Raw genomic sequence first — 21,546 nt, forward strand, 5'->3', positions numbered from 1 at the left:
AATACCATGATCATGCAAGAAAAACAACCATGACATTCCAAGGGGGGACAAGGATTTAACAGTATATATTTGTGATTATCATACCTGCCTGTAATTTGTAGAAAATTGCTAATAATCAAAATATGTCTTGTGTTTACTTTTGTAATTGGATCACATGCTCTCGGGAGATGAGGACGCCTCTGCAAACTGTTTTGCAGGATGAAGTACAAATGTTTGGTTACTCTCACAACAACACACAGAACAAAAGTACACAAGTATTTTATGAATCTAAGAAAGTGCCACGTGAAAGTCATTCCAAAGCAATATAAAACTATACTATTCCAATCCATATTTACTTTCTGAGTTTGACGTTAAAAAAGAAAAGAAAAAACTACCAATAATATGTCATTTTCACCCATAAATCACATTTTACATGATATATTATTTACAGGATACAGAGGTATTGATAAGACAATAAAGAATGCAGTGTTTTTACATGTTCATAAACCAGATAAAGTTTCCACTGTGAACAGCACTGAGCCAGCAGGCTGTCCTTGAACACAACAAACAAGTATGAACAGGGTGCCTCACAAAGGTTCTTAGCAAAGGAAAATTCATTGTTTTTTTTCAAATCTGTTATATTTCCTTGAATATTAATGTTAGACTGTGCAGAGATTTGAAATTAAACTCTAAACTAAATTAAAGATACTGAAAAAATAGATTTTATTCATAGTTCATATATGTATTTTTTTTTTTAATCTTTTCTATTTTCCCACAAAATAAACTTTGTTCTGTTCCAGCCGGTCCCTCCACATTCAAAGGACTACAAGTTGGATGGATTCGGGCTCACGTTTCAGTGATACTTGATATTCTCCAACAACTGGAACCGTAAAATCATCACAGCTGAAATTGTGAAAACAGCTGAACTTGGCCTACAAACTGAAGCAGATACAGAATACTGGAACTTTCTGTTAAATATCCAAACAGATCTGTCCACAAACACTTCAAGGCCTCCCCTTTCACACCTGAACCTGCCCTGCTTTACTACCTTGAGCTGGTGTTTGGCTCACGTGTTCAGGCTCTGGCTTTCTTCAGGGCTCGTCTGCTGGCAGATCGTTTGGTGGTAGGTTTGTCTGGAGCATTTCTTCAGGTGGATGGGCACCTCAACCGGGCCTCCGCTTCCACCGTTCCTAACCTTATCCTTGTCTCTACGGATCTGAGATGTCCCGCTGCTGCCTTTTGACGAGACCGTCTGGCCTCTGAACAGCTGCGCTCGCTGCTGACAAAGGCCCACCTTACTTAGGAGGATGAACACGTCCCCCCTGAAGGCTTTCGTGAAGATGGCGTAGAGAAACGGATTGGCACAGGAATTGAGCGGGTAGAAGAGCACCAACAAAATCTTGGAGTTGGAGACAGTGATGAGCGGCCGGTCTAGCACGGCTGACATGGCATAGAAGGAGATAGGCGCCATGCACAAGAAGTCAGTAAAGATGAGGACTGCCATGCGCTTGGCGATGTTAGTATCCTTGGATCCAGAGCGGTAGTGAGGGTTGTGCACTGCACAGTAGATCCTGAAGTAGCAGGCACAGATAACAAGAAAAGCCAGGATGTTGAGAACCAGCACTGACAAGATGTAGACCTGAGCCACTGTGGACTGGGTATCCATTGGGAGACATATGCTGACCTTCTGGTAGCTGCTTACCCCAACCAGTGGGAGCAGGGCCAACACGAGACAGAAGATCCAGCCACCTAGCATCACAGCTGCCGCATGGTGCAGACGCAGCTTACGATCCAGCCGCATAGCAAAGGTGATAGCGTACCACCTCTCCAGAGTGATCACTGTCAAGGTGTAGACAGACAGCTCACTCGCAAAGACCGTGAAAAACCCTGCAAGTCCACAGCCAGGACCCGTCTGCCAGTCTATGGCGTGGTTGAAGTACTCGGCTTGTGTGTGGAGGTCTACAGAGGCAATAAGCAGCAGATAAATCCCCATGCATAGATCTGCAAAGGCCAGGTGACACATAAGGAAGCGGGAGACCGAGAGCTTGTAGTGGCTGGTGAGCAGCACCAGGAGGACCACCACATTTCCCAGAACAGCCAGCAGGCTCACAAACCACACAGACACTCGCAGGAAGCCAAATCCCATTATGTCCTCACAAGGATTGAACTCATCGGGTACTGGTACACATGCCACCTCCTCGCCCTCCTCACACACCACATAATCATAATGACTGTCAAAGTCTTGGCTGGTGTCCTCCTGGGGGTTCTTGAGGGTTTCTCCGAAACCCACATCCTCATCTGGCTGGCCCCCAAAGTAGGCGTGGTAGTGGAGGCTTCCATGGAAGTCACCTCTCCTCCAGTCTTGCTGGGACTCTCTGTGGCTTCCGTCATTTGGCTCCTGGTCTGGGACTGTTTCCACCAAGCTGCCCCCTTGGAGGGCAGGCATGCCGAGGGGCCCCACAGAGCGCTTATGATGCTGGTCGTAGAAAGCAGTCAAGTTACAGATGAGGTACTCCAAAAAGCTGAAAAACAGATTGAGTTCATAAAGTAATACTGGACAAAAGGACACAGGCCTGGATTCAACCCTTACTCATACTGGCAAATCATTTCATTTATATATTCGGTTGAAGAGAAGTGATTCCTGTTTTGAGAGTCATTAGTCTGGATCAACCTTCTTCCTACAATAACAGCAATGAGTGACATTAATAATGACAGCGCTGTAAGAAGTTATAGGTAAACGTCAGACACGTCAGAGTGTTGCTTCAATCTCTGCCAAGATCCACACCATACAAGTGCAGCTGCCCCCTCATTGTGGTTGATCATCCAAATGCAGGATAAACACAAGATAATTTCTACTGGACGCTGTTTGTCTTTCAAACACTAACGGACACACTCAACATTTCTGAAAGGCATGACTTAAATGCAAAATTAGAAGAGTGGTTGAAAGCTCACCCCCGTTTCTTTTTGAGGTTTTTGAAGCCGCAGCAGTGGCTGGGGTAGGTCAGGCTGGCGTTGGTGAGGTGCTTGAAGGTTTTGATGGGTGGCAGTTTCTTCAGGGCCCAGGTATCGCGTGCCTTCAGCTCCCGCAGAGAATCCATACCTGTGGTCGGTAGGGAGGTGATTCCTGTTAGGGACACGTCTCTTGAAGACGGAGAGGGAATGAAAGAATTTAAGATGATACATTAGATGTATTTACATCGATTATAAATCATATATCTGATGCATGGGACTAAGCTTGGCAATGCCTTAGTCCCATTTGGTGTTGCCTGGGTCAAAATCCACAAAATCCAATATTTCCATGACTGCGCTGCTCGTCTCTCCATCTTCTTCACTATTATAAGTCCACTGCACAGGCCATGGTAGAGGTCACTGTGTAGTCTGTGGAAATATTGCATTTAAACATTGGTTTCACCTGGTAAATACTTTGTTACCTTTAAATGTGTGGACCTTTCCCCTAAAGTTTATCTATGATATACGAGTGCTGAGGTCACAAATGGGGCTAATTAACTTGCTTCTGTTTCTTCTACTACCAAGTACCTTTCAAGCCTCTGGGATAAATGTACTACCAGTCAATCAGCACATGATAACTCCAGAGATCTCATGGAGCTCCTCTCTCCATCATCATCTTTAAACTATTACATGTGATATTCCTTGTGCGCCAAAGCCAGCTCAACATCCTTGGGACAAAGACATGCAGGGGACTGACAATCTCACCACCATCCAGTGTGATCCCATTATCAGGACATTCAGCTATTCAGCAACTCTCCCCCTTCCAGGGGGCAAGTAGAGGCCACATTTTCTTTAGTTTCCTAACCCATTAAACCTCTAATTCATTGTATCTTCTGATTAATTGGATTAAATAAAAGAAACACTAGCTAAATCATTTCATATTTACGTAGTTCCATTTTAGTCCCATTTGCTCTCCTCACTTCCCTGCCCTCTGCTCCTTTTTCCTCTCGTGGGTCACATTGTGTAAGGCTGTAAAAAAAGGGTCTGATTTTGTCATTCCCAGATGTTTAGCTCATGATCTCATGGAGGTGACCTCACTAAGGACATGTTCCTCAGTGGAACAGAGGTGGAAGACCTGCACACAAACCCCATTTACCTAACCAGACACTTACTGGCTATCCGCAGAGCCATAGCTGCAACTAGATAGCCGTGGTAAAGGGTTTTGGCAAGAGAGTGAGCTTTAAAAACCCTGTGAATGGCAAAAACAATGATGGTATCAGAGAAACGTCAGAAGCGTGTCCCTCCCACGCTTGCACACAATGCGTTTCAGATTCCCTGGTCAAAGACACAGCTGCCGGGACATTATTTTACTCTTTGATGTGATATGCTATCCATATTGCAGACTCAAAATAGATAGCATATCATCCAGTCTGCACATTATGAACAAGGAAATTGTTAAAATCTAATTTGACATGGTATGAATAATGAAATGACCAATCTAGGCCCATTATTTATTTATAAACACATTTTCAAAATGGTTTGTGAGATGTACATTTGAAATATATTATTATTAACAGTATATCTTCCTTTTCTTGTTGAGTTGGATGAGAAGATCAGTTATATAGCAGGGAGGAACATACTAGCACCTAACAGTTCACGACGGGGTGTGTCCGCCTGGACTTTGCAAGTTTCGTGCACCGCGCAGGCTTGCGCAGGCACGCCTCCCGTCTCGCCCACCGGCGCAAGTGGGAAAGAGGGAGGAGAAGAAGGCGTGAGTGGGAGACGAGGAGGAGACGAGGCGTGGACTGGGATTAATACAGCCGATTCAGATCTTCACCAATCAAATGAGCTCCTCTCCTCTCCTTTAATGCGTTAGGGGAGGTTCAGTGCAAGTTCCGTCACATGACAGAAGCAGCGCCGCCGCTCCCACCACGCGCATCACGCGCTGTGCGTGCGTATCATAATAATAACAACGCCGATATTATAAAAAACAGGAGAGAGAGAGGGAGATGTTTTGGTCCAAGAGGCTGAGTTTCCGTTACGCGTGCCATCCGCCTTTGATCTGACGTCAGATGTGACGGGACAATCTATATAGATATAAATTCACGTGTTGATTTCGTTTGTTGCATTAAATAGTGTTTGTTGTGATTATTTATTGCTTTTAAATGTGCCTGGAACTGTGGAAACCTGCCTGTGAGGTCTCGCGGTGACGTGTACGCACTGCACGCCGTCAGCCAAACTTCCACTCCGCCAGCTGTGATTCACCTTGAATGAATGGACTTTATCTGCGCCTTGCGCCTTGCGCCGAGAGTAGACCAGGTCGGAGCTGGCGGGCTTTCGGCGAAGTCTCGGCAAGGCTTTTTACCACGAAACTTCCGCTACGCCAAGCTGAATCCGTGCGCCTCCCACTGCTGCGCCGCCACACCCATCTTGGCGCAGGTGATCCACCAAACTGCCAAACTGACCCCCACGAAACTAGGGGCCATTATCTCAGTAAATATTATAAACATGGGTTTATGGTCTCAATCGCTAGTTGCAAGCAGTGGTGCTACCACAGTGGTGCTACCGCAGCGGCGCTACCGCAGCGGCGCTACCACAGCGGTGCTACCACAGCGGTGCCACCACAACTACTACTATGCAACCAATGCACCATTGAATGCAGATATTTTATAAATTTGGCAAGAAATGTCAACATTTGAACCAACATTGATGTGTTTCTTCACAGTACAGTAATATAAATTAGCTTAGCTCAAAGTGTGCAGTTAGTCAATTATAAATTATTTTAGACAACAGCTTAGGCCTTATTACTTTTATGTGGCAGTTATAATAACAGAAAGATGAAATTGGCATAGATCTTTCACAAAACATTGTATACATGGATAGAACTGTGTCTCACCTCTTGGAAATGTTTGTATGTGAGATAAGAATTGTGTGTAATGAGATAAGATTGGCTCAAATGTTCAACTCTTCAGGTACTTACAGAAGCATGGGGCCACTGATGGTGCCTGCAAAAGCTCCTTCATCCATCCTGGTAAGATACTTATTCCTGTGAAGGTCTCTGGACAGGAAAGCACAGATGTTAGTTTATTAGGAGAAAATCTATCCTTCTCATTTCAATCAGACTGACAGAAGCCAGGCATGGCATAATATTTTCACAAGCCTCATCATTGCTCATTTCTCTGTTTATTTGCTTTCATTTCAGGGATCAACATGGACAAACCCATTGTTGATTCAAATGACACAGTAGAAGATGTGATGGTGTTCTTCTCCTTATCACTACACCATCACCCTGAATCCCTTACATCCAGTGAGGATAATAGACCTGTGATGGTGTGTTTGTCTAGGCTGTGCTGAGATCAGTTCTCCCCTTAGAGCAGATCAGGAGCCAACACAAACGCTCATGTGCAAAGACTGACCAGCCATCGACCAACGGCTTAATTAGGCTCGTCTAAGGACCCGGGATGTGTGTAGATGTTAGAACCACCTTATATCCTGAATATACAGGATCGCAGACAAGAAGAAAGAAAACATGACAAAAGAAGAAAAGGAAGCAAAGCCTTCCTGTTCTACCCTAATTGATCCTACTGAGGCTTATATGAAAGTGTAAAATTGATTTCTTCAGAATTCCTGATACCCACTTATGGAAAGATATTTTCATGAGGATATTTGTACATGAGAACTTAAATGTCATATTGATAACATCTTTATGTAAATGAATAATTAAAATAATATATCCACAGAGCTTTTAGAAAGGTGCAGAATCAAAAGTATCACAAAATTATAATTTTTTTGATTGGGAATTAATCATTTTAAAAAATGTTGTCGGTCCGTAATGAATGTTTTGTTTACCTCTGTGTAGATGTGTGGCTGCGGCTTCTAGCAAAGCTAGCTAGCCGATAGAATAATGACGTTGGTATCACGTGGTATCTCTGCGTAGTCAGGGGTCAACAGTTTTTGGGGTTGCCAGTTAGTGTGGAAAAAAACTAACGGAAAAATGGCTGAGTTTGATGGTAAGCGGGCGGCATTTCGGTACCAGTCCCGAGTGAAAAAAGGAGGAGCGAGACCAGAGTGAACATTGGTTCAGCGTTTGATCGTCGGAGTCAGCTGAAGGAGTTTCAAGGACTGAAAAGCCACGAGGTGGCCACTTTCCTTCTGGACCGGTAAGATATTGTTAAAGCTAGCGTTTAGCTAACACCAACACTGGCAACCCATTGAGGATGCATGTGCTTCGAGCAACAGCTCTGTTGTGACGTGAATGCAATGGAAGGGGGGGGGGGGGGTGCGACATCTAGTAGCTGAATGTTATCAATGTTGTCAATAGCACCTTTAATTATCAAGAGCTACGCTGAGGCCCTTTAAGAGTACATATGAGAAGACCAGTAGAGACCAGCTGTGATCCCGCTGCTTGCGTAGTGCAGTTTTGGTAAGGAATACACATGCCAGATGTCCAGGCATGGTGAAAGATACTGTACCAGATTAAAAAAACAAATGTGACTTAAGAACTTAATTTAATAAAAACAAAGTGGAAAACTAAGTGAATAAAAATGAATCCTGGAACTTAATACACAAGTAACAACACCATAACACTGCTCTGATTATTCAGTGTGATAGTTTGTCCATCAGTATTTGTTCGTCTCAAACTGCTGAACGAAATAAAGGAATCGTTTGACATTTTGGTAGATATGCTTGTTTTCTTGCCAAGAGTCTCATCTCTGTATGATTCCTATGAAGCTGCAGCCTCCTACTCAACTTAGACGTTAGCACACAGACTGCAAACAGCTGAAATAGTCATAGTCACATTTCATCTGGTAAAACTACAACCAATCCTCGTTAGACTTAGGTGCAGATTAAATGAGATTTGGTGGGTTATTAAATTAGCTCTAGAGGTGCTTTCATTACCTTTGGACAGCATGAGGCTAGCTGCAACAATTATTTAAAGGAACAGTGTGTAGCATTTAGGGGGATCTATTGGCAGAAATGGAGTACAATATTAATAATTGTGTTTTTTGGGGGGGTTGTTTTCACCTGAAAATAAGAACTGTTGTGTCTTCGTTACCGCCATGTCTCTACACGAGCCAGGAACAGACTAAACAAACACTAGCGCTACATAGGGCCATTCACTTTTTCATGTTTTTGCGTCATTGGTCTCCTACACGGTAGGCACACGGGAGTGGAAGTTTCACTTGGTTGCAATATGCAGCTTCACCACTAGATGTTGCAAAACCCAACACACTGCACTTAAGCTAACCTAGCTAAACTATTGCTGGCTGTCCAGCCAGCCAGGTGAAGGGTGTCTTTTGTTCTAACTCTCTATACATGAGAGGTTTCATGTGAAATACCTACACTTGGTCAAGCTTTGTCCCATTGAAGGCATGATGTTGGATTTCTCTGAAGCCATTTCCATACATCATCCTGAAACAAAAGAAGAAGTTTATACAGTAAATCAAGATCATTCTACTGATTAGAATATGTCTTTAGATTTAACAATCTAATGTAATGAATGAAAATCATTTCCATGTGTTGATGCCTTATCCATTTCTGCACAGCAGTGACAGAAAGAAGGAGGATCGACTAATTTCACATTCTGTGGTGAAGTTTTCATCCCTCTTCACCATTGTGGTTTTCAGTAATATTGTGTTTTGTGGATTAAAATTGCAATTCCTCTTCTCTCCCCGCTCCAGACCTAACCACATACATGTGTCTATGTATTTATTTGTACTATCTTTGATAGAATCAAATGAGTGCAGAGTGAGGTGGTTTTTAAATTGAGACCAATAAACAGTCAGCATATGTTTTGTATTTCTACCATATAATGAGAGTAATTTGCTACAATATAAGTTCTTTCAAATTAGAAATCTTAAGATATGAGAACAAAGATTTAGTCTTCAAGTGTAGCTCAACCATGTCATTTGATCTGCAACCAACACAGTCCAGCCAGATGCGAGGTTCTACCTTGTCTTATTTTGAAATACAGTAGGTAAATATAACTTATTTACTTATTCAACTATCCCCACCAAGGGACTTCTTGCATTCAATAATAATACTCTTGTCCTTTTTAGTGGAAATATATCAACTGTATCAATAATTAATGGACATATGTTTCTCATATCAAAGATGACTAGTGTATTCAAATAATCTGTGAGTTATGAAGGAAAATGTAAAGAATGTCCATGCATGTAGTTGCTCTTGCACATATCTTACACTGTCAGCACATTGCTGGTGATGCCACTGAATGAGTTGGCTGGAATCTCAGTGATGTAGGGATGATCAACAATTTCCCTGCAAAAGAAGGACCCGCATAGAGAGGAAAAGAGGTGATGTAGTGAATAAATACCTTTTGCAGACAATGTAGTTGACAAATATGTTCTCAAGTATTATAGGAAAGTTAAGTGAGATGCAGTTGTGATATGAGTATGGATGCTCGTTCCATGCCGACATTCAGGGTGACGTGGAAAGAAAGATGATTATTGACACACAAACGCAGAAAGCACAAACTCTGCTTATGTAATATTTTGTATCCCCAAAACACACAATCAAATTCATGAAGGGAAGTGGTGGCATTTCTCAAAAACATATTCCATTATCTCCTCAGTGTTGTGTTCCAAACAGATCCTTCTTACATGGATTATAAAGGAGGAAACACATTTAGGAGATGAACCCATCCATCAGTGCTAAATTGGTATAAAATATAGTGTGCTGTTCTTGTTGACAGTTGTGGGTTTATAGCAGCTATAGCAATGGCTCCGAATTAATGTGGCAATTAATTGCTGACATCCCCACCAGCAGTTTTAGCTAGCATGAATATTGATCAGTGTGATCCATTTAGAAGTGGTGAAGATACAGTAACTCACAGTATGAAGTGCATGTCATTAGAGTGGATGTTGCTCAAGTCAGGGAAGAAAGAAAGGCCCGTATTGAAAATCCCCCTGAATAGAGGATAGAAACAGTCACAACAACACAAGCTCCTCTAAAAACAACCACAAAACAGTATTTTATGTCAATGTAATGCAAATTACAAATTACATTGATGTTTCATCAATTAATAATAACCAGCCATTTACTGCCATATATTATTTGTTGTATTTATGAAGTGAGGGATTCTGAAACGACTTAATGAGATCGGTTCTTCTAAAAGTTAAAGAGTGCAGTCAGTTTTGTGAACTCGACCTGTACCACTGCCTTCAACTCAAATGAAGCATGACTCATTCTTGCCCACTGTTAAACATAGTGCTAGAAATAGATCACAATGTCTAAATTATTGCCAGACGTAAGTATTTTAAATATAGACCCCTAATCTTTTTGGATTACCATAATGTTGTCAATATGTGGAATTTAATGACAAAAATAGAAACAAAAAGAAAATGCATATACTCACAGGTATTTGAGGTTTGGGAGATTTTTAAAGGCTTCTGGGTCAATGTAGGTCAGACTCTTTGCATTCCGAATCTCTCTGAAAGATCAGATGAGAAACAAATGTCCTGAAAATCTAATTCAAAACAAACCTACTCCGAGCATAAGTAAATGACATCAGTGTGTGTGGTAGCCACTAAGAAATCATTTGGACACACATTTAACAACACACACTGCACGGTCGTAAAACCTGCTGACAGATCAGAACGAGGTACATGCCAGTGTTCAGGAGAGGGGACCTGGAGCAGACAGCAAGGCCCGGAAGTACAGTCCAATTAGTGTTTCATTAGTGTGTTGGCTCTGGTCCGCTGGACTCAACACCTCCCACTGCCGTCTGAAGTCAAGGGCTGCTAATAAACATGAGTCCTGGCACTCCTTCTCACACTAGCCTCCACTTACAGACGTGGCCAGGTCAGTGGAAGTCAATGAGTGGGAGAGGTTCATCCTCCCAGCTTCACTAAAACATCTGAGGGCAGTTCTGAATGGCAACACCAGAACCAGAGAGATGAATATTTGCCACAACTCTTTGAACTCCAGTCATACAGCGTGGGAATCGGATTTCTTTTCACTTGTATCAATTTTCTGTTGATGAGGTTTGACTTTCTGTGGGTGGCGGTTTTTTTCTTTCCGAAGCCATGGGGCCTTTGCCTGGTCATGTTGAGCAAGCAGTGTGAAAAGGGTGAAGCTCCTGATTCCAGCTGTAAGTTGGTTTCATGTTACCAAGCTATTTGGCACTGTAACAATTTCTAAACACAAAAAAATGAATATTATGACTTTATAAAGGTTTTGAGCAGGCAGCAGCATGGCCAGTTCGGAAAAATGAAGCCAATGCCAACATTTAACTTGAATTCTCTCTACTGGCCATCAGGGGGCGACTCCTCTGGTAGCAAAAACTAAGTCTGATTGTATTTGTATTTGTAGATTTTAGGTCTCAATCTCTAGTTTCAAGTCTTCTTCAATCCAGCATGATGTTCATTTAGTACATTATGGTCCATTTAGAGTCCAACAGACCAGAAAGCAGGAGATGCTTTAGGGGGCGGGGCTACCTGCTGATTGACAGCTCGCTACCACGTTACCAATGCTAGTTAGCTACTAAGATGACTTTAACACTTAGCTGTCAAGTTGACCTTGAATTATGAAGCTAACTTTGATAGCAGCTTCACACCAGAATCCACATGGATCCAGACACAAATGCCCGACAGTTACAGTAATATAACCAAAGAAACAATATAGCACCAGCTGTACCACATTATTGTTGTGATAGGTGCAGTGGGTGCTATATTGTTTGGTTATATGTTGGGTGTTTTACTGTAACTGCCGGGGCATTTGGGTGTCCCTAAGAGGGCAAAAAAGTATATTGTATCAGACCGTCTCATAGATCCAGTAAGGTTGCTGCTCTGCCGCTTGTGTTTGTCAGATCCACCCATTGCTCCTCCACAGTCCAAATATGGTCACTTCCTTCACTGGTTCAAAAATTCCAAGATGTTGAACTCCAGGCTTCAAAAGTGCAGTCCACAAATCATAGGGTGACCACGAGCACGTCCACTTCTTATATAGTTTATAGTTTTAAGGTGAACTTATTCGCAAACTGTTGATATTTAGTCTACTATCATCCAGCAGACATGGGGTAACATTAGTATCCACTTAGAAAGGATATTCTCTCTCCTTTTTAGCTCTTTTTGGTCTTCACCACCTCAACTCCTGATGAAAAGCTGTGTCTTTAGCAGTGTAATGCTCCACTAAGTTCACCAGCCAGTTGCTAACAGTCTCTGTCTGCTGTTTGGTGTTGGGCAGGTAGCATACAATGAAACCAGCTGCCTTCTGTGGCTGGAAAACACATTATGAGAATGTTGAGATTAGGTTACAGGCCATAGAACCAAAACAATCAGTTTAAAAATGCTATAATGTTCTAAAGAGCTATATATTAATTTGATTAATCCAGATTTTACTACCCACTTTGTCTGCTGTAGATGAAACAAACATGCTGTTGTTGCTGCTGCATATAAAATACACACTTCCCTTCGTGTCCTTTGACGGGTTTTCCCCACAAATGAAAAAACTGTAGAAGCTTTCATGAAATGTGTGTAGAACTTGACCATTATTGCACTCACGTCACTTGCCAATAAGATGATAAAAACTGAGATGTACCTATAAAACACTGTCAATTTCTGCTCCCCAGTAAAAACCAAGAATACTTGAGTTGGCGGTTTGGTTTGATGGTGGCATGATAGAAACTTCAGCCAACCGCTGAATTCTCAGCTGCGACTGCAGCCTTAGATCCACAGCTGCTGTCAGCCTCAAGCAACCAACAGGAAGCAGAGCTTTAATTTGTGTCTGGCCCTGAAGAAAACCTGAGAGCGATGCCATTATCTGATGTATTGCACTACACCACACCAATCAGTGGCCAAACAGGCCCTGGAGATCCAAAATACACCCCCAGAACACTGATACAACCCTCAGCTCACGGTTTGAATGATTGTTTCTGTCTCTATTTTAATGTCTGGAATTATGCAGCTAATAAGTTAAGACAAAAAAAAGAAGGATGATGAAGATGAAAACGATACTCCAAGTCATATCAAATGAATCTGTGTAGCTGTTAATCATAGCTACTGTCTCAAGCGGCTGCACATGCCCACATTTTCACAGTAATTGAAGAGTGGAAACAAACTGCGTACACACAAACGGCCGTGTAACAAAGAAGCTGTAACTTGGAACTAATCATTCACAGGCAGGAAGACTGCAATAATATACGAAGTGCTAGGAGGTGTTCTGCTGGGAAGTGTGCGGTCCACCCGGAGACTCCGCCATAAATCTCTATCCCATAATTGAGAATAGAGTGCACCTTACAAGACTTTTCCCCCTGAGCTTCTTCAACAAGAGCTGGAGCATGAAGAAGAGGAGGCGAGAAGCCAAATACTGGCCGTTGTTCAGCCTCCGAACATGCTTATGCTGACTACCTGTTTAGACCAGGCTCAGTAATAATTGCTCAGATAATAACTCTTTTAACCAAATTGAATTGTTTCTTATCTCATTTTTTTCTTCACTTTCTTGAATTGCGAGCTAAAGCTGCAGGCAAACTGTGATGAGGAGCAGTAAGTGGTGTGCAGGGGAGGAATACGCCTCTAATGTGTTTCCTCCTTTGCTTCCATTTGCTGCCGGCGAGGCTCAGAATTAAGCATTCTTCTCTCCAGAGAGCAAATGAAGCAGCTTAATCAATAAAGATCGATAAAGAGCGTGCCATGTTCCTTTAGTTACTCACATGTGGGTGATTTTCCTCAGGCTGTAGAAGGAGTGCCTTTCCAGCCGCTGCAGTGTCACATCCACGGATATATATCTAAAAGAAATACACAGCTTATACCAAATACCAAAGTAGAAATTGTCTTTTATAATATCAAAGCAATGATGTTTTTAGCCGTTTGTCTAACTTGGAAGAATGAAGGCAGTGTACCAGTGTGCAGGCAAAATAATAAGACGTGCTTTTACAAATGAGTTGGAATGTGTGATCCGAAAGCCTGGAACCCTTTCCTGGAGTTATCAACCCACCTTGCCTAAAGCTTCCAAAGTCACGGGCAATTTTACAGGTATGCACCGCACATATACATTACCCAGTCATCAGTCACTGTGCTCTGCTGTGTTATTACTGGGTAACAAGTATGCTCTTTAAATAAACCATCAACTTAGCACTTGATCAGCCTTAAAGATGACTAGAAGTAATATGCTGTTTACTTGTAGGAGAACCTGACTGACATTTTGTTGTTTTTTATCATACGGGGTTTTATCTGGATCGTGAGCACTTATGGTTGTGCAGAAACTTCTCATCCACCTCCGTCCTCCTTCGTGCATGACTTGGACGCAGATGTTGGACTCGGCGGCTGGGGATCAAGTGTATATTTTACCTCTACACTGAGACTACACCTCTACTGGGAGTCTAAAATCACCACACACCCAAAACGCTCTGCTGGAAGAGTCAATGTCCAAGCCCTGCTGCGGTCGAAGGACCAACATTCCTCTTGAAGGAACGCATTAGCGCTTCCAGCTGTGATTAGGAGCCAGTGGTGATACTAACCAGAGAGCATATCATCTGCTTGGGTGGGAGACAGAAAGGAAAAGGGCAGACAGTTTGGAACAGGGATAGGTTCCCACTTTTTTAAGCAAAGCAGTTGAAAGGCGACAGGTGGATGAGGACAACTGTAAAGGGTTTGTGTTTTATAGCAGGTCATGCAGAGTGTACGAGCCTCCGATGGAATAATCCCACTGAATAAATTGCCACTCACATCCTTGAGATGTTGACCATGTTGGCAAACGCGTCTGCTGGCACGGAGGACAGCCGGGTCTCAAAGAGCCACCTGGTTGGAAAATAAAGACAGACATTTGAGTTGTCACAAACACATTTCACTCTTAATGTCTTCAAATGGCTTTTTTGTCATTAGCAAGGTGTACTTTGACATTTTAAAGGAAGGGCTAACGCTAGATATGTTGGCATATACACATATTCCCTTTCTAGCAGAGCGTTGTATGAGAAGACCACTCTCACATCTGTAAGGAAAATATAAGATCTCATGAGCAAACGGTGCCAGCAGCCCGTTAGTCTAGCTGAACATGAATACTGGAAACAGCTAGGTTTCCTCATTCATGGCTATACAGAGGACTATGTAGAGGATTATGTAGAGGACTATATAGCTGACTACGTAGAGGACTATGTAGAGGACTATGTAGAGGATTATGTAGAGGACTATATAGCTGATTACGTAGAGGACTATGTAGAGGACTACGTAGATGACTATATAGAGGACTATATAGATGACTATATCGAGGACTATAGATGACTATGTGGAGGACTATATAGAGGACTAAAGAGGACTATATAGGGCCGACATGTAGAGACAGACAGGTAACCAGTCTATCACAGGGAGACATGTAGACAGACAGGTAACCAGTCTATCACAGGGCTGACATGTAGAGACAGACAGGCAACCAGTCTATCACAGGGTTGACATGTAGAGACAGACAGGTAACCAGTCTATCACAGGGTTGACATGTAGAGACAGACAGGTAACCAGTCTATCACAGGGTTGACATGTAGAGACAGACAGGTAACCAGTCTATCACAGGCTGACATGTAGAGACAGACAGGTAACCAGTCTATCACAGGGCTGACATGTAGAGACAGACAGGTAACCAGTCTATCACAGGCTGACATGACAGACAGGTAACCAGTCTATCACAGGGCTGACATGTAGAGACAGACAGGTAACCAGTCTATCACAGGGCTGACATGTAAAGACAGACTGGTCCATCCTGCATGTCTTTGGACTGTGGGAGGAAGCCGGAGAACCCGGAGAGAACCAACGCTGACACGGGGAGAACATGCAAACTCCACACAGAAGGAACCCGAACCTGAAGAGGGAATCGAACCCTGGACCCTCTCACTGTGAGGCGACAGTGCTACCCACTACACCACATGCAGCCCCATTTCCATAGATTTGTCTCTTTTATTCCCGTCCGTCTGTGAATTCTTCTTCAGAGGAATGCACGATGGTATAAAATGCTTCGTCAACCATTGGTTGAACACTACTTTTCAAGATGCATTATGGGATAGTCCATTTTATAGGCTGTAATGATCCTTACCTAACAGTCAGACGGAACTACAACGTATTTGTACCATTGCTCTTGGCTAAGAAATCACCATAACTCCTCGTACAAAAACATATTGTTGTTTTTACATTTCTGTTTTTGAGCAGTAACATCGGTATACTACTGAGGTGCTGGCAGGTGGATTTTGTTACCAGTGGACCTGTTTCAACTCTTTATGCTAAGTTAACTAGCTAGCTTTATATTTAACTGAGAGTGGTATCAATCCTCTAACTAAAAAAGTATTTTTCTGTATGGATGCAGCTAGATCATGCATTTGTAGAAGTGCTTACGGTTCTTTTTGTAGTGAAAGTGATTTTGTTATCAAAATGTAACTTTAAATAGATATTTGTTCATCTTTAACAAAGGTAAGAGAGGAGAAGACAGACAAAGGCCCGATGCATTTCAGAATCAGATGAAAGGTGTCTTTGAAGCACACGGTGAACAGACTCCCTTTTAGAAACATGGGAAAAACAAAGACTTGGATCTGACCTGAGCTGGCAGCCAAATCAAACAATGTCTGGGTCTGTTTATGGTGATGTTTCAGAAGGTAAGGTTAGGACCCGGGTGGGACAGAGAACGAGCCTTCACATTGTTCAGGAGGAATGAGTGCAACCTTGCTGTAAAACCAATGGTTAGTACGGATTAAAACAAATAGTTGTGACATATTAATTAGAGGGGTGTTGTTACCTTTGAACCAGGCAGCACCTTCCAGTTCTGAGACAGTTCAGCACTGAAATGCCTTAAACTTGTATTCTCTCTGCTGGCCACCGGGGTCGACTACTCCGGAAATCTGTGAGAAAATTACGCTACTTCTCTCGAAAACAACCAAGGGGTCACCTCCACTTCTTATGTACAGTCTATGCTTTGAACAGAGCACCAAGCTTGCTGTTACCTCATTTCAGTCTTTGTGCTTACTAAGCTAACCAACTACTGGCTCTGGATTCATAATTAGCCTACAAAAATGAGAGTGATATTGATCTTCTCATCGAACGCCTGGAAACAAAAGCCAATAAGTTGAACTTCTAAAATGTTGAACTTCTATAGTTAGCACTTTTTCATTTTTAGCCCTTCAAAAAATGTGTTATTGCTTTCCTGTGGTCTTGCTACAGACGTCGTTGTGGTGGATTTAGGAATCACAACACAGTCATGGAGGAAATCTATTAAGATGGCAGCCACATGTTTTAGTGTTGTGTTGTACTCCAGGGCCACCATGCGTTGGGCTGCACTGTCACTGCATCCTGTCTCAACTGGAAACATTGTATGCATCCAGTTATAAAAGGTAACTCAGTCGAAGCCACCATCTTCATGCACCTTTGGTTCATTAGGAGAACAAAGACTAATTCAGAGGCTGAGATTTGGCCACTTTCATGGGGGGGTGGTGTGGTGGTGATGTGTGTGTGAGTGTGGGGGGGTTAGTGAGTCAGTAGACACGGGAGCACAGCACCCTGCCCACGCTTTGACAAAGTCAAACAAACAGAGGGACACAGAGCAGACCCTGACACCAAACACCCGTCAGAACCGCGTTGGTTCGCCACTGTGCTCAAACCCAAATACCCAGCATGCATGTTCTCTCCGGAGCGTGGGGAGAACACCAATGAGCCCATCTCGGAGGCTGGAGGAGAAAATTACTCCCCCAATTTGTCATTTTGGATAGAAAACAAACAGGTTGGGAATTGATTTTGAAGTGGGCAGAAGCCACACATTTCAGAATATTGCCAGCATTGGATTGACAACATAGCTGTGTTTACTATGGGCTCTGTCTCTTTTTGATGTGTAATGGTCTGTGGTTGAGAGGGTCAGTTACATACTCTGCTGCACATTCAACCTCCAGTGTCATTCAGTGCAAAGCCCCACCACGTAGAAATGCTCTGTAAAAATAAGAAAATAGATCCTGAATGGAGTCATTGTTAGTCTTTTTACTTAATTCTTATATTGTGTGTGAAAATAAAAAGAAAGTGGTTCAGACAGGTGATGGTGGACATTGATTACCTATTAAATGAGTTGTGGGAAATTAAATTTGTTTTCTTATAATGATTTGAGGTAATAACTGCGAGACTAACAGCAACACTTTCCATTATATGATCCTTTGGTAGAAAGGAATAGCTGGGAAACTGTCAGTATTTCCAGTAATCTTAGCTACAGCTAATCATGTTCAACGTCCCACTTCTCATTTTACAATTAATCCCAGTGCTCATCTGTTACCATTCAGGAAACGGCATTGGGATTTCACTCTTTCAGTCAGTTTTATTAGATGAGAGGTTGAGGGACGACGAATATAACAAGTTATCACATGTTTAAACTCCAATCCAAAAATTCTGAGGTTTTTGAAAGACTGAAACTGCTGTGTTCTTTCCCCGTTTCCCTTGAAGTCTTTTTCCCCCTTAATTATTCTCAAATGGAACTCACCGGGTGTTTGAGAAATGTGCTGTAAAAGGTAAATATTGTATTTGAATGCATCGTCCAGACGCAGTCGGGAGTCACGCTACGCAGGCTTTTAAGCGTCTGTGCTTTCCTTTCCACCACTCTGACTCCCAGTGAGACACACACACACACACACACACACACAAAAAGGACTCCAATCTCTAAGTATCCACATATGCACACTCGTACAGACATGCAGGCGTATGCTTTGCATTCACATTTTGTTTTGTGAATTAGAACATTTTCCTGCACAAAATATTCTTAACCAAACTATTTTGTTGATAATAGCGACATTTTCAAGCTGTATTCGTATGTTTTAACAGCAATTTGCAGCACAAACCTCCACCGATGTTGGAAACGTTTTTCAGGCAGAATTAGATGAGGAAATTGATGCTACTCTCTTATAACACAGCAAGCAGATAACAAAATGTCGAACTTTTTAGATCTACTTGAACTAGTTAACCCAAGACAAAGTCCTTATCATTTCACCTTTGAGTTGAACAAAGTCACGTATCTCTCTATCCAAGTGGCTAAAATCTGGCTTGCCCAGGCCAGCAGCCTCATTCAGTCTAGTGTACAAAAACAGAATCAAACTCTCTCACGCATCATCTGCCAGAACATCCCGCTCAATACACAGTCTATTTTGGACTCATTTGGCAGATGTATTTATCAGGAGGGGTGACGATCCTGTGCTTGGTGGCATGCTTTCATGTCTCGATCCTCCTGGAGGCCTCTGGGTAAACTTTGGGCAGGAATGTGAGGAAATCGTAGGGGACATCGAGGCACGCAGTCAAGTGAATTGGGGCAGTGATTGGGAGATAATTTTATGTGATAGGTGTGGTGGAGGCGATGCAAAGTGGGGTTTGGGAGTGAAGGATGTTCATGTGAGTGCTTTTGAGGAATTTTATCTCAGGGAAACATTGAGTGGGAGATTGGTTATCACCAAAAGTTCACTTTATACAATGTAACAGTGCCGTCTGATTTATCACTGAAGAACGTGGATTTAAATGGAAATAGCCCTCCTAACTCTTCCAGTTCTGTTTCCACACATGGTCCCTCTGAAGGGCATGCTTCCATCACCCCAACTAACGGGGAAGCGTGTTTGCCCTGTATTTCTGCAGTTTAGGAAGTGAGATGACCCTGACATATTAAAACACGTTGGCTCCCAGATTCTTGACAGATTCTTTGGGGTCTGAGATAACAAGACAACAGCAGATCAGCTGTTTTCACAATGTTGGTTTAATTGCAGACTGCTAACAGTCATAACAGACATAGCGTCTACTCTACTGTAATGATGACTAGCATTATTTATTTTGGATCTATGGAGTACATGAGTGACGGAAAATGTAAAGTTGAGTACAACTTTTCTCCCACGTACACCGTACATTACTGTAAATCGAATATCTTTGGATTTGGGGCTGTTTGTGATGAGGACTTTTTGAAGTTTAAGCATTTATTTGAAAAACTGTGATTCTGTTGATCAACAGAAAATCACAAATTAAAGTGATTACTGCAGCCCTCTCTGGCGCTATTATTATACTGTCATATTATGGTTACTGTTTGTTCTCGGAAATTGGAGTATTTCATTGGTGTATACTGATAGCTGCAAATTAGATGAGGGAGTATCAATATTTGCTACTGGAGAATATACAAGCTGAATTAATAAATATGAGAATATATATAAAAAAGAGAGATTTAGTGAGGACTATTATTTAATGAAACACTGAAAAGCATCTTTCTTTGTTGTCCAACATGTCTCCAGAGCTGTATGGACACATAAATGCAGGATCTTTAAATGTTTAAATAGCCAACAGCCTTCTGTGAAATCTCCTGAACTTAGGGTTCTGGGTAAAACAACCAAACACAAACACAAACCACAACCAGCCACAAATAAAGGAGAATCAACTATATATTGGGGGAAATCATTTTTCTTTTTAAACCTGTTCACATGCTTTATTTAGCATATAAAATGCTTATCATTTTATATGGTTCTTATAATGGTGACTAATAGCTGTGTTGATCTTTTTAGTATGGTTCAAATTAATTTGTAATTACACTCATTGAAAGATCTTTAACGAGGTATTAATTATTTATTTGTTTAGTGTCCCCTTAATGTATTGTTAAACACACAGTATAGTTTATTCTATGTTTCATCTATGATTTTATTCTTATATTTCTTTGCCCTATTTTGTTATTGTTTTGTTATTGATTGTATAATAGGTGAGACTATTATAAGCCCTATGGGTTTCATGCCTTTCCTTTCCTTGCATTGTTTCTGTTTCGTCTCTTCTGTTTCTGTTTGGCATTGTAATTGTGCTGAATAAATCCACTCAGTTTAATTAAATTAATGTAATTCAAGATTGTCAACATTTCAAATCAAGAAGTCACACTAACAACTCTGAGACGTCGCTGATCGTCCTACTAGGTTACCTTAAAATGGAATAACATCACAGAGTCCCTCTGGGGGCACTTTGTAGGATTATTCATGATGTTATAATGATTTTCCTGGGATTTAAGAGTGCATTACATTCGCACACGTATGGAAGAAACCCAGCAGACCGATTTTTACAGATGTTTCCAGTTCGCCTACTCACAGTGTGTCCGTGCTGGCTGGAAACCCGGGGAGAAGATCAATGTCAAAGCAGGAGATAGTGTGCGCCTTCCACTCGGAGCACTCGCAGACCGCAGGGCAGAAGTCCGCAGCAGCAGCCTCCGCCTCGGCGGCGCTGATGGGCAGAGACACCAGCGTCAACAACGCGCATGTTATCACCTGCATGCTGGAGCCGAGTGTCCTCCAGATATCCACACTGACTTCTGTTTGTCTTGACAGGCCTCTTAGTGTCCACACTAACAAGAAGATCAAGAGCACGTATTCTAAATGTCAGAAGTCCGGTGTGTTGTACGAGGTCTCCTGGTGTCTGTGCGGGCCCAGGAGTCGGAGTGGGGCTGTGAAGGTGGGATGCTGTGGACAGAGGGAGCAGCTCTGTGGTGGGTTTGGAGGTGGTCTTCAACTTGAAGGGAGGGTGGACTTCTGAGACACTCTTGTGTCAGACTCGAGAATAGTTTATTTTCCCCTTGAGCCCTGAAGGTTTTTGTATTCACTTACATTTTAAACAATAGTATGTTTGCCCAGTTAATATATTATACCACACT

At 42.3% G+C, this 21,546-nt stretch overlaps 1 protein-coding gene across 1 annotated transcript; it reads right to left on the reverse strand.

Annotated features, from left to right (window-relative positions):
* Positions 1–391: 391 nt before the first annotated feature.
* Positions 392–21,228, reverse strand: tshr (thyroid stimulating hormone receptor). Its single transcript, XM_084030612.1, has 10 exons — positions 20,988–21,228; positions 14,613–14,684; positions 13,598–13,672; positions 10,304–10,378; positions 9,780–9,854; positions 9,130–9,207; positions 8,272–8,340; positions 5,909–5,986; positions 2,932–3,120; positions 392–2,501 (listed from the first exon to the last, which is right to left on the reverse strand). Exons 1-10 carry the CDS (start codon positions 21,167–21,169, stop codon positions 1,046–1,048), a joined length of 2,349 nt encoding a protein of 782 aa, XP_083886738.1. The 5' UTR covers positions 21,170–21,228; the 3' UTR covers positions 392–1,045.
* Between the last annotated feature and the right edge of the window lie 318 nt (positions 21,229–21,546).

Source organism: Eutrigla gurnardus (assembly GCF_963514095.1).
Source record: "Eutrigla gurnardus genome assembly, chromosome: 16".
In the NCBI taxonomy this organism is placed as follows: domain Eukaryota; kingdom Metazoa; phylum Chordata; class Actinopteri; order Perciformes; family Triglidae; genus Eutrigla; species Eutrigla gurnardus.

What these genes read in the sequence shown, in the direction of transcription:
- tshr (XM_084030612.1), bottom strand. Translation starts at nt 21,169, where the DNA reads ATGCAGGTGATAACATGCGCGTTGTTGACGCTGGTGTCTCTGCCCATC. An exon ending in CCAGCCAGCACGGACACACT is followed by an intron (nt 14,685 to 20,987) that starts GTGAGTAGGCGA and finishes TTTTCCAACCAG; the next exon opens with GTGGCTCTTTGAGACCCGGC. An exon ending in ATGGTCAACATCTCAAGGAT is followed by an intron (nt 13,673 to 14,612) that starts GTGAGTGGCAAT and finishes TATTTCTTTTAG; the next exon opens with ATATATATCCGTGGATGTGA.